Below are 13,505 nucleotides of genomic sequence, written 5' to 3'. Positions count from 1 at the left end.
GGATATTCAATGCAGATGGAAGATTTGAGATGTGATTGATAATGTTTCATATGTGATTGTGGCTAATCGTTACCTTCTTCTTTGAAGATTGGCACAGCCTGGATTTCAATTGCCGTCGACCAATAGAAGATGGTAGATACATCTGCAATGCGTACTAACGGCACTGCCGTTGAGAGCTGTAGAAAATAGATGCAGTATGCTCTATTCCGGTCTTGTATGTTGAATATCATCTTAACATACATATATATTGTATACATATATGTACACACCTAAGTAGGTACAATACCATGATGTCCTTCAAGCATTGATCGCCTGCGCCTTGAACGGTAACTCCGCATCAACGCCAGTATTAAAATATCATGCTGAACCTAACTCTCCACACACGTTTCAAAGCGTCACTCAGGGGAAGATACTAAATCTTTGTGTGTGGAAGTGTATTGGTGTGGTAGGAAGAGTTTTCAACTTCTCTACCTATGTAATTAATGGCACCATCCCCTCCTTTTGAATCAACGAATTGGTTCACGTTACCGGTAATTTGTGAATCACACGCCTTTGCTCAGAATTTACAGTATCTTTGGAGTGGTTATGCTTGGCTCGCCGTCAACCATACCCTAGTTTATGGGGGCATGGGGGGTGGATTGAAGGCGTGCAGATTGACTAGGTTTTGTATGCAACTAAACTACTACGCCTAAGCCTTGGGGGGTCGATAGTGTAAAGTTGCCTATCAACTGGCGATAAAGGGATTTTGGGATGGCTAATTATGGGATTCTAGTCTCACATCAATGCATTCGCAAAATTAGATGATTTGAGAGAATTCAACGATGGATTTTGACTTTTTCGAAAGGGTGTGTGAACACATACTAAATATTGGAAATTGGGGGTGAGAAATGTAAAGAGCTATTATAGACTCGCGTGGTGTTGAGTAACTATTGACTTCATTTTGACAGTACTCCAGTAGCATGGGGCTAAACTGTCCCTGAGCTTTCCTTGTGGCGGAAAATAAAACTGGAGTTTGTTTCTCATGTTTCGGAGACGTTTCTACAGACGCTGTGGGTACCATCATTACCGTATAGAAGAAGGGTATTGATCATGGATAAATGCATTGTGTATGTATAGAGGCATAATCTTCATTGAAGTCCCTTTGCATGAATTTGTCCCCGGAATCCACGGGCAGCTGACAGGATGTCTTTTATAGTAAGGAACATATCAATGAATGTGACATTTTAGATTTATCTAGATACCCATGTAGAAACTCTGGCTCTCTCAAGTACCGAAAGCATTGACCCTCTGTCCTAAATACGAATATATACTATACGGAGTGTACCATCATGACTCAATTTGTGAAACTATTTTGTTTTTCATCTCCTTCTTTGGACAAATGGGAAGAGGAACTTTGCTAATCTATTAACCCCAAGCTGACCGTCCGTATGTCTGTGCATGGAAGGGGTGACACGGGTTGCAGAAGACGCTGTGAATTTGAGACTTGGGGGCTTATTTTAGATTTGATAAGATCTGAGGGGTAAATGGAGGAGGGGAGGGAGGGACATGAGAACTTGGGGGAGAAGAGGGGAAAGGGAGAGAGATGGGGGGAGTAATGAAGTGATGTATGTCAGTCGTATCAATATGACAACTAATAACGAAAAACGAATTTGGAAAAATAACCTGGAAAGGGAAGGAAAGGAAAAAGTAAGGTTTCAATTAATTCAATTAATTCAATAGATTCATTCTTCTTCACCTCTTCTTTCCTTCTGTAAAGCCAGGCCCCGGTTCAGAGAAATCAAGAGTGGATTGGTTGGTTTGTTGATAAGACCTGCATGTGTATGTGTATGTAGGTGTGCATGTATTGTGATATGTACTGGGTACCTGCACCAAGTTCTTCCTCCTGCATTGCATGTTATTAAGTATTGAAGAAATTCTTCTGGGGTAGTGAGGAGTTGTTCATAGTGTGAGTGAGTGATATACTTTTCTTCGATTGCTTCGTATGTTGTATTGGTGAAGGTGAGTAGTTGGTAGATATATTATTAGTACATTGTATGGTCACAGTCGATAGAGTTACCTAGAGAATTACTTACTGTAGTAGACAATAGCCGAATTGATGAAGGGGTATTGGAACTGGGGTCTAATGGTATCAAAAGTTGTTGTATTTATGGTAAGATTCTTGTGAGAATATGAGGTACCAGGTCTTGTATATTAGATGTTAGATACTGGTTCATAGACAACATAATATGTAGTCTTCTTCCCATGACAACAACACCTACAGAGTAGTAATATATGCGAGTTGGATCCATAGAATCTTCGAAAAGCTTTTTCAAGGGTTACATGTGCCCAAGACATTAACATGATATGCATCATCTGTTAGGAATCCATGCAAAACAAATCAACCATTCAAAAGCCATCTGAGCCAATTGAGCCATTCTAACTTCATCATTCACTTCACAATAAGCTTCCATACTACCCAGGTACCCACGCTGCCAGGTCCAGGGAAGAGAGCGAAAGGGAAAAGAAATTCAAACTAATTATACTGATTATAAAAGGCCTCTCAGCTTATATTCTATACTCCGTTCGTACACTTACCTTGCTATCTACTTTTTCATTTCTTATTCTTATTGTTATTCGATGCAAGTTGATTGAAATAAGTTGAATGGAATGATTTTGGAGAGCTTTTATAGACGAGGTACATCTGGGTAGGTAGGTAGGTAGGTAGATAGGTAATAATAATAATACAGACCTTTCAAAATCATATGAGACAGCCTAAGACATCAATAATATCAAGTAATATATGATCAAGACCCACCTATCTGCAGTATCCACCAATCAAAATACACAGATGGAACTTTCCTTTTCATCGCCTAACGTCAAATCAATTTTTTTACTGTCCTTACTCCTCTCTAGCTTCTGTTCTATCCATCTACGATACATCCATTCTACATCCATCCATTCATCCATCTACTTTGTATCTACCTCGCCTCCTTGCATACTACGTCGTATCTATATCTACATCTACTTCTATACCTATGTGGACACCTACACCCATCTATATCTATCTATCTACATATCTACATACCTACATACTATTCACAAACTATTCCCATCTCATCACATCATCGCCATTAATCTGTCTCCTACTCATTTGGCCTGGATCTCGCTGACGTGAGGTCATATGATTGATATGAATTTCCAAGTACGCAAATGAATGAATGCAACTCATAATTTCTAATTCTATATGGATGGATTAATCTTCTCATAACATCGTATTCCTTCCTACCATTTCTTTCTGTACATACCTACCCATCTAGATACCCAATCTCGACTTTTATCAATTTCCTCAATTTCATCTACCACTCACAGCTCGCCCTTCACCAATTCGCAAATTGCCATACACTCCCAAGAGGACATCCACTGGTCAATAGGTCAATACGTATTTGTTAATTCCTCTACTAAAATATCTCCCGCGCGCCCGGACCCAACTCGATACATCATCACCCTGGTCTCAAGTTTCCTATTTGTACACCATTCCATTGCTTTGAACGAATTCTACTAAATGTGCGACGTCAATCGACTCGCTCAACGCATTTCGAAACTCTGAACCTAGTAATAGCGACAGGCGCCACTCTTCTTCCTTGTCTTAAACCGCCGCGTCCAATTACTGCTCAATCCAGATTTCAGACTCCAAAACATTTCGGCGTATGAATGCATAGCGAGCTTGAGGAGTGTCAGCAGCCGACGAGCGTACCTGGCCATGTCACAGCTCTCGCAAGAGATGGCCGAACGGCCTTCTGATACGCAGCTTCATCATCTGCCACAAGAAAGCCCCACAACTGGTCGCACTCACCTTGCTCACTCACCAAATACCTCTTCGCCTGTCTTGGAAACGCGCAATAGGTAAGCTATAGTCACTTCCCTCCAATATTGAGCCACTTCTCGTTACGGGCACTCACATACTTGCTCTAGTTCCCTGCGCAAGGCTGCTCCTAGTCCGTTACAAACCAGTACTACTCCTACATCACCTTCAACCAGTGTCACTCCAACGAGAACCACATTTGCTGTGAAAGGTTCTGGCGATCAATATCCTTTCATAAGTACGAAAGCAAGTCAGAGTTCTCTGCAGGAGCCTCGATCGCCCAAAGAGCGCCTTGATGATTTATTAGCGACGGAGAAGAACTTCTATACTTCTGAGCACACTGCCAAACCACCGCAGATACCAGGCAATTTGAGGTACTTCTTAACTTCATTTGTCTGATCAATTCACTCACTCCTAATAGATACGGCCGACCATTGCAGGAAACGACTTCGAATGCCCCGATACGTAGTGTCTCAACTCCTATCCTGGCAAACGTAGGTTCAACCTCACCTACTGATAAACCACCTTCGATGGCATCTACGACACCTGCACATCGTATCGAAATGGGTCGACAACCTCCTCGAACTTCCTCAATTGACTCTGCTATTTCCTCGATCTCAAGCAGCGGACATTCATACAAAAACTCGCAGGATTCTAAAGGCTTGAGTCCACAGTTTGATGTTGCACAACTCATTCAAGCAGCGGGGTCGCCGGAGGCCGCTATACAGTATTTAATCAAAGAAAAGCAATCACAAACCGCACAGAATTCACAATTATGGCGTTTGGTAGACAAACAAAGGGCTATGATTTTGGGGTTAAACAAGGACCTTGAGCGAGCCCTAAAAGACAAGGAGCGGTACAGGAAAAAGCTGAAGGAGAATCTCACACAAAATGCGAATCCATCACCTGTAGATTCGACACAAGGTCCAACGTCAGAATCGGGAGAGATGACTTCAGAATCAAGGATCGCTGAGATCTCGGTCCAAAAAAGTATCGACGGACATTTGAACTCCGATGGGTCGAAGAATGAATCTCCAGCACAACATTCGCCCATGGATTGTGCTCTAGCGCCGTATCCAATTACCCCTCCAGCACTAGCAACACCGGGACTATCTAATATGGTCGAGGCCGAGCAGAAGATGCCTTCGCCGACTAAGCATGCCTTTCAGCAATACAATCCTGATTCTCCACCCTTAGGATTTGAGGCATCTCAACTTCAAAGGAAGAACCAAGCGGTGTACAGTGACATGCCATATAATGCAAGCGTGCCACCTTCACGAAATCTACCTTTGGACTCTCCACGGGGACCACCACCGACAGTACCGCTCCCTCTGCCTATGTCATCACAAGGCCCTTCGATGGCAATCATGGAATCATTGCCAAAAGTCGATCGTGGATCTCCCAAATTTCCACCGCCGAGAAAAGCTCCACCGGCGCCACTCAATCTCGGCAAAAGACTGGGCCTAGTACGCATTTACGACAGGCTTCGGAGACGAAAGAAGAGTCTGATTCGGACTATGATGATATATTGGAGGTTGACGATATCCCATCGTTCCCTGATAGAGGTCGACGGAAGACTAGAGAAGAGGATGATAGAGTGCGAGAGATTGCAGCGGCACGAGATGCCGAGGCAAGGAGTCTTTCGAAGAAGAGCTCTAAGGGTAGCGTTAAAGGAACTCCAAAATCAGCATCAACCACGCCAAAAGAAATGATACCAGCAATGCCTCTAAGCCCGCGAGCCACTGTTCCAATCTCACCACCAGATGCTCATTTGCGGGCTCTTTCCCCACCGGATGAGGGTACCGGTTCCTTGGCGGGTATGTTGAATGCATCAAGACCACCTCCTCCAAAGACAGGGATGATGTCTCCTCCATTGATGAGTCCGGGTTTGCCACAAAGCCCAAGACCGATGGGTATGTCCTCGAGGCACAACTCATCTCACTCATCAATGGCTTCACCTCCATTGTCTCCTCGAGGAATGGGCGCTTTCCCAGGTGCCATACCATTATCACCACGAGCTCCACGACAGCCAATTCCTCTTCCTCCCGGTACTCCAATGTCCCTTGGTTCCCCTCATGCACCCCGCGCGGAACCTTTAGTTCTCGTTTCCCCGCAACCACTGGTAATCAGTAAAAGATCCGAGGAAACTCTCAACACTCTCAAATCTGAGGAAACTCTAGTCAATGAAAGTGTTCAAGGAAGGCGACCAAGTGACTCTCCGTCTTCCAGTCATTCTGGAAATGTGATTTATAGAGGACTTGTTACCGAGGAATACCCAGATCTACTTCTTCCCCCAAATGCTTTACCTTCAATAGATGTGAAGGTGGCTTCGTCACGTTTGAAGCCTTCAAGAGCTAGTCTGATGTTTCCAGCCAACCTAGAGACTGATCCCGTCTTCACTCTTGCAGTATTCGCGCGATCGGATGGAAAAGAACTATGGAGAGTGGAGAAAGACTCGGCGTCATTGGTGCAATTAGACCAGATCTTGAAACAGTGCCCTACATTTACAGCCAGGACGCCGGATAAATATCTCTTCAGTGGTCATTCTCCAGCTAAGATAGATGCTAGGCGTGCGGCGCTGGATCATTATCTTGATGAGCTCCTCAATACGGAGCTGGACACCAAATCTGCGTTGGAGATCTGTCGATACTTGTCCTCAAATACGATGGAGCCACACGCCGATGACCTGACTCCAAGTAGTGATACGGGTTCCGAAAGTCCTGTGAAGACTGGGCCAGGTGGCAGACCTTTAAAGAATGGCTATTTAACCAAGAAAGGTAAAAACTTTGGAGGTTGGAAAGCACGATTCTTTGTGTTGGACGGCCCAGTGTTCAAATATTATGAATCGCCTGGCGGACAACATCTAGGAGCCATCAAACTTCAAGGTGCTCAAATTGGAAAACAATCCCAGCAGACGGATGCCTCGCCATCTTCCCGAGGGGAAGGTGATGACGTTGACAATCAATATCGACACGCGTTTTTGATTTTGGAGCCGAAGAGAAAAGATTCTTCTAGCCGGGTGAGACATGTTTTGTGTGCGGAGAGCGATAAGGAACGCGATGAATGGGTCGAGGCTCTTCTTAGATACGTTGATTTTAAAGATGAGGATGAGCATCGTCGTCCAAGTCATGCTCGCTCTGGCTCAAGCAACTCTCATCCACATGGAAGAAGAAAGGGAAGTGCTCAAGGAAAGCTTGGCGAGAACAATGATCTTCGTGCTATTGGCTATGATATGACAAAGCAAGGCGCTGCACCACATGGCTCGAAATTGAAGAACTCAGACACACCGTCGCCTCCAAGTCACGGCCACGAAAGAGATCCCATGTCATTCCCACACTCTCAATCCATGAAATCTATTTCTGGTCCAAAGAACGCCCACCCAATTCAGGATGCTGGTTCATGGGGAAATAAATCGGGGACATTGCTCCCAGACGAAAAAATCAAACAGAAGAAACGTAGCTTTTTCGGATTCGGCTCAAAACCAAGACCATCGGTAGATTTACCAGACTTGTCAATCAATATGTCAAATCATAATTTGTCCCAGATGGCCTACGATCAGCATGGTCCAATTAGACCAGTCTTTGGAACTCCACTAACTGAAGCTGTGAGGTACAATCATCCAGCTGATGTTCAAGTTGAGCTTCCAGCAGTTATTTATCGATGCATTGAATACTTAGATGCGAAGAATGCTGCAGGTGAAGAAGGAATTTTCAGATTGAGCGGGTCCAACGTTGTCATCAGACAGCTTCGGGAACGCTTTAATGTCGAGGGAGACGTGAACCTAGTTACTGACGATCAGTACTATGACATACATGCTGTGGCCTCTCTGTTGAAGCTATACTTGAGAGAGCTACCAACCACTATATTGACCCGTGAACTTCACCTCGAATTTATTGCAGTCACAGAGCTTCACGACGTAAATGAGAAAATCAGTGCTCTCAATGGTTTGGTCCACAGGCTACCACGAGCAAACAACATTCTGCTCAGGTATCTGGCCGGTTTCCTCATCAACATCATCAATCATTCAGATGTAAACAAGATGACGGTTCGAAATGTTGGGATTGTATTCTCACCAACTCTCAATATTCCAGCTCCTGTTTTTGCCCTTTTCTTGCAACAATATGATGGCATCTTTGAAAATGAGCCTAACGATCAGGATCGTCGACCTGTGGAGGTTACGGTTACCGCTCCCGCTCTGTCTCCTGAAGATATCCGCTCTCCTCGACGCCAAAAATTTCAGCAGGATCTCCCAACACCATCCTTCAATCAGCAATCTTTTGGTCAGCAAGGCCCAGGATTTGCTGGGTTTAACGCAATGGCTGGGCCTGAGTATGGTAGTCGAGGCGATACGCTAGGAGCTTCTTCCCATGACCAGCAATACGGGGCCTCTAGATCGAAGAAGAGAGAAAGTAGCATGTTCAATATGGGCATGGGGTTGGGACAGAAGAAATCTACCAATAGATTGAAAGAGAATGATCCTCGTAAGGAATTTTTTTAATTTCTGCCGATCACGTATATTGACAAAAGGATTATAGGTTTAGTCGACGAGGAATCATTCTTCGATTAGACAAATATCAATGATTGAATCAACGAACCATACACGACTTCGGACAGGTGCCCTAGACGTATCTATAATAACCAACAAGAATATACATAAAACACGACTGTAATCATAATAACGACGATATTTGTTTCGTCTTTGAATTTTTCAGGTGCAGCATTAGCAAGCAAATTTTCAATACCCTTTTGACTTTTTGTATATTACCTTGCATCCACGCGAGCGGCCCCAAGGAAACGAAAAATGTCATCTTCTACATACCATTATCAATTCATAACTATATGAGCATCGAACAATCAATTCGTTTAGCATATCAGAGGAAGGAGAGGAGGTTATACCCATACTTTTTTTCTATATTACATTTTGCGTTGGACCCACCATTTGTTGGACTGGTCTCAATGCAAACTTTTTTTTTTTAAACTATTGAATGTTTTTCTTTTGAAGCATGATCAAGATATGTTATTGGATCGGGTCTACTTTTAGCGTGCGAGGGTTTTACTTTTGCGAAAATTGGGAATCAGGAGTTGGAAGTGACTTTAGACGAGAGAGTTTGAGAGTTTGAAGGAAGGATGGGGAAGGGGGTCAAAAGATTTATGATGGGAGTTACGTGAGATGGATGAATGGATGAATATGTATTATTGGAGGATGGTGGGACGGTAGACTGGATACCTAAGAGGTCTCGGGGACGACTTTCAGGACGGTTGGATGGGGTGGAATGGGAGGGGAAACAATAGATCGATCGGTGCAGCCTGGTGAACTTTAGGGGTGGAATGGGAAGATAATGGCTGGACTAGTAAAGTACCAGGCTTCTCGTATGTTATTACATCCAACTTGATTAGGAGATGACGTATATAATGATACCAACTTTTATACTCACATGAGGCTTTTGATGTGATCATGGTGAAATTAGGGCTTGTGCCATGCTATTCTTTTTTGAGGTGTGGATGAGAGAAAGGGATGGGATGAATATTTATATATATCTTTACAGGGAAATAAGGGAATATGTTAGTAGAGGAGAGAAACTTGGGGGATAACAGGACAAGATTTTTGGATCGTGGAGAGGAGGTAAGAGGTAGTAGGTAAGTTATTGGATATTGGGAATGCGCGGCTTGTATATGTTGTTTGTTTAGGTTTAAGGTTGGCTGTTGAGTTTGTGGAAGTTTGTGGAGGTTGGATGGGGGATGGGGAATGGATGGGGAATGGATGGGGATGTAGGTAATTGTAATTGAAATTGTAATTGTAGTTATACTTGTGATGTGTGGATACGGTTTGATTTGTGGGTGGAGGGTTGGAAGGTGGAAGGGGAGATGTAAATAGAAATGGATGGATGGATGGGGGGTGGGGGGAGTGGGTTGGTGGGTTTGTATATTTGTGTATGTGTTGTATATGATGAATGGGGAGAGGATGGGAGAGGAGGGATGGAGAAGGAGAATTTAAGGTTAGGGAGACAAGAGTTGAGATTGAGAGGTAGCTGGGGAAGTCGGTTTGATTGGAGATGGTGGAGGGGTAGAGGAGTAGAGGGGTGGAGGGGTAGAGGAGTAGAGGAGTAGAGGGATAGAGGGATAGAGGGATAGAGGGATAGAGGGATAGAGGGATAGAGGGATAGAGGGGTAGAGGGATAGAGGGATGGAATGATTTGGGATGATCTAATACATGGGATTATGGAGGGAGTTAAAATGTAGGGGATCGCTTGAATTCGTGTCGTACTAGAATTACCTACAACTTAGAAGGATGGGATTTGTGGTCGGAGAGATTTGGAATGAGATAAAATAAGATGATATGAGATGAGAAGGGATGGGATTTGAGATTTGGTACTACGAAGGATTGTATCGGATTTGATTAAATAGGGTGAGATTCTCATAAATCCAATCACTACTTTTTTTTCATGCTTCGTAATCTGAACATACCATATACGAATCATAAGAATATTAAGATTATTCGAGCATGGGAATCTTGTATTGGATACCTATTTACTAGACATTACATATATGCACGTATGTATATATCAAAATTCATAAATCTTTTATTCCTCTCCTCTATCAATCATTAAACTGCAGTATAGCGAATCCGATAAATAAATCAACAATCAAACACACGCTGAATGGTATAAACCCCAGTATCAAAAAACTCCCATCCCATCATCCTTCCTTCCAGAATGCAATGTCCATATGCAATGCAATACTATGCTAAACCTCTCTCACCCATCTGTCTATTTTCTTCTCTAAACCATATTGAAACTAAACCGTGCTGAACGGAAAATGCAACATCTCCAAAATCTTCATGTGGGTATATCATCGTCGACAGAAAACTGTCCATCATAACCTATGCATGCTTAAATTGATAACATCCGCCTGCCCCGAAAAAAATCCATTCGCGCCTAATACATATACCAGTCGGAGAATCATACATCTAGTTCAATTCGTACTGTACACATCTCTTCGCACTCATCCGCTCGCAAACCGAGAGGGAGGAACCCCCCTCTCTCCAGGAAAAAACCATCTCGTTTACATAACGAGATAACCCAATCCGAGACCCAAAACCATAACCCCAAGATCAAGCATTCCGTATTCGTGCTTGGGCTTCTTGAGCGAGTTTGCGTCCGAAGTGGTGGTTACTTGGGCGAGGGTCGAAGAAACCGGTGTGCTTCCTGATTCGGCGGCCGCGGTGGCTTTTACGCCGGCGGAAAGAGTCGCGGTGCCGGTTGCGCTTCCGACGGCGATGCCGCTTGAGGTGCCGGCTACGGTGCTGAGGGTGGAGCTGCCGCTTGAGGATTTGGCGCCGGCGGATGATGAGCTTCCTGATGCAGCGGAGGATGCGGATGCGGATGAGGATGGGGATTTCGATTTGGAAGAAGCCGATCCGTCGGCGTTGCAGCCGCCGGTGGCTTTGATAGAGGTGTAGTCACCGGTCAAATCGCCGTAGGTGTATTCGGTCGCGCATCCATAGTCTTGGATCGTGACGTTCTTGACGTACATGGTGAAAGGACCTTTAGTGAGATCGACGGCTCCGCCGGCCCAGGAGCAGGTTCCTGCGGTGGCGGGATCCGTCACGGCGGCTTCGCTGGCACAGCCGATCCAGCTTCCCATCTTGACTAGCATGGGGGTTGGGGGGTAGTTTTTTCCGCCGACGGTTTGCGCGTCGTTGTAGAGGAGCGTGCGCACGGCGACGCCGTCGATGTACCAGACGGTGGACTCGGCGGTCCAGTCAATGGTGTAGTTGTGGAAGGTGTCGATGGGGGTAGCGACTGCTGGGTATTGGGCACGGTCGTAGGTCGTGGTGTTTCCCTTTCCGAAAAAGTTGTTCTCGGCTGCGGCGTTGTTGGATCCGAGCCATTCCCAATCGATTTCATCGAGATCGTCGGATTCGAGAATAAAACTACTGACGATACCCGTTCCGGCGGATGCTCTCACCCATGTTTCGATACGGCCAAACATGATGTATCCGATGTTTTTGATGGTGGGTGCATTGGTGGCGGTGCTGATGACGAATTGCGCACCGAGGGTGCCGTCATATGTCATGGTGGTTCCATCTTCGACTTCCCAATAGTCACTCTTTCCAGCGGTAAAGTCGGTCACTTGAAGGCCTCCAATGGCTGGGTCTGCAGGACAGGCTGTATATTTGTCAGTTTTATGTTGCAAGTCATGCGTCGTCATCCAACTTACACTTTTTTGTTGGGTTGCAATCAGTGAATGTTTGTGCACTGGCCAGTCCTGAAAGAAGAATAACAGCAGATGCTGATATTGTTGAGGAACGCATTTTGATATGGGTGATATGGGTGATATGTGCGATATGTGTGTGGTATGCGAGGAGATAAGCTGATTAGAGCACAAAAGTACAAGTACCGGACTTCAAGTACGAAACGATGCAAAAGCGCAAAGCGAATGTGAGGGAGTCGAGATATATGAGAGCGAAGATCCAAACGAAAGATGAACCGTTCGATATGAAGAACCACTTTTCAGAGAGAAGGATGATGAAATAGAGAAAATCAAATCAATGCCAAGATGTGGAGAGAGGAATTTCCAGAAAGATCGTTGGGAGGAGGGGGATGTGAGGTCAATAAGTATTCACAAGATAATGTGGAGACGAGGTACCAGGCGGGAAGGAAACACAAACCAATCTTGGGGACTTGATCTATTTCAATAATTTCTTTTTCCTGCATTTTACACTTCTTCCTCCCGCACGCTCGTGTGGGCTGGTCATGGTCAATGGTCCATGGTGTCAAACTCGAATTCCGAACACAGCCTTGTCGCTGTAAGCAAACGAGGGGCGGGGGGCGTGGTCAAACAAACCTTGTATCAGAACTTCCTTCCCTCTTCTGATTGGTTAAGCGAGGGTTTTCAGCGTTGTCATGAAAGGGGGCAGGGGAGGCGTTAGGGAGGCTAATGCCATGTCATTCCAAACTAAATCGTTCAGGGCAAGAAATAACATTATCGTATACGTCTTCCTGGAAGAGACACCAGATCCATTTTAAGATGCATCGTAAAGTGCTAAATTAAATTCAGTGGAGGGTGGATTACTTATTGTGGAGTGGGTGGTGATTTATTTGTTGATTATGATGCAGGTACGACGGCCTCCTCACAATATCAAATGAAAACACTTGCGATACCTAGGGATACATGATCGACCGTATCAATGATGGGGCGACGGATGAGCACGTACGTTATGTTATTCCCCTTCGTGTTTTGTGGCTCCAGAAAAAAGTGGCTCGCTTTTTTCTCTCTTCGGAATTACGATGTTGTTTCCATATGAGATCCATATATTTATGACTTTGTTTCTCGTGTCACGGGCAGTTGAAATGATGAACTAACAGTCAAGGTAGAGAGGAGTACCGGTCGGTATGCATATTCCATCCTATTTCCAAAGCATATGAAATAATATTTGGTTGATCCTGTGGGAAGATTAGATGACTAAAGTCACTTCTAGCTATGTGTTTTAGCTTGGCTTGTTGGATTCTTGTGAACTTTCAGCCACTCAGCATTCGTTATGCTTTCTGGTGGCCGTCTAGTGAAACAGAAGGTCGGTTTTATGGTTTCCAGCAAAATGCCACGACTTCTTGGAAGTTGGGCTGCAGATTTTGATGTGATCCACTGGACCCTAGAGCCAAGG

The 13,505-nt window shown here is 44.7% G+C and overlaps 2 protein-coding genes across 2 annotated transcripts; one reads left to right on the top strand and one right to left on the bottom strand.

Annotated features, from left to right (window-relative positions):
* The first annotated feature begins 3,484 nt into the window (after positions 1 to 3,484).
* Positions 3,485 to 9,340, top strand: EAF02_000399 (uncharacterized protein). Its single transcript, XM_038896447.1, is given in 5 exon segments — positions 3,485 to 3,882; positions 3,952 to 4,215; positions 4,263 to 5,307; positions 5,325 to 8,322; positions 8,377 to 9,340. The coding sequence occupies 5 exon segments, from the start codon at positions 3,740 to 3,742 to the stop codon at positions 8,406 to 8,408; spliced, it is 4,482 nt and encodes a 1,493-aa protein (XP_038763306.1). The 5' UTR covers positions 3,485 to 3,739; the 3' UTR covers positions 8,409 to 9,340.
* A 1,057-nt stretch (positions 9,341 to 10,397) lies between these two features.
* EAF02_000398 (uncharacterized protein) lies at positions 10,398 to 12,559 on the bottom strand. Its single transcript, XM_038896446.1, has 2 exons — positions 12,062 to 12,559; positions 10,398 to 12,009 (listed from the first exon to the last, which is right to left on the bottom strand). The coding sequence occupies exons 1-2, from the start codon at positions 12,153 to 12,155 to the stop codon at positions 10,904 to 10,906; spliced, it is 1,200 nt and encodes a 399-aa protein (XP_038763305.1). The 5' UTR covers positions 12,156 to 12,559; the 3' UTR covers positions 10,398 to 10,903.
* Between the last annotated feature and the right edge of the window lie 946 nt (positions 12,560 to 13,505).

Source organism: Botrytis sinoallii (genome assembly GCF_014898435.1).
Source record: "Botrytis sinoallii strain Bc 23 chromosome Unknown BSIN_001, whole genome shotgun sequence".
Classification (NCBI taxonomy): Eukaryota; Fungi; Ascomycota; class Leotiomycetes; order Helotiales; family Sclerotiniaceae; genus Botrytis; species Botrytis sinoallii.
Note: the sequence above shows the minus strand (reverse complement) of the source record. Positions and strands in the feature narration are given on the sequence as shown.

What these genes read in the sequence shown, in the direction of transcription:
- EAF02_000398 (XM_038896446.1), bottom strand. Translation starts at nt 12,155, where the DNA reads ATGCGTTCCTCAACAATATCAGCATCTGCTGTTATTCTTCTTTCAGGA. An exon ending in TTGCAACCCAACAAAAAAGT is followed by an intron (nt 12,010 to 12,061) that starts GTAAGTTGGATG and finishes ACAAATATACAG; the next exon opens with CCTGTCCTGCAGACCCAGCC.
- EAF02_000399 (XM_038896447.1), top strand. Translation starts at nt 3,740, where the DNA reads ATGTCACAGCTCTCGCAAGAGATGGCCGAACGGCCTTCTGATACGCAG. An exon ending in GTCTTGGAAACGCGCAATAG is followed by an intron (nt 3,883 to 3,951) that starts GTAAGCTATAGT and finishes TACTTGCTCTAG; the next exon opens with TTCCCTGCGCAAGGCTGCTC. An exon ending in CAGATACCAGGCAATTTGAG is followed by an intron (nt 4,216 to 4,262) that starts GTACTTCTTAAC and finishes CACTCCTAATAG; the next exon opens with ATACGGCCGACCATTGCAGG.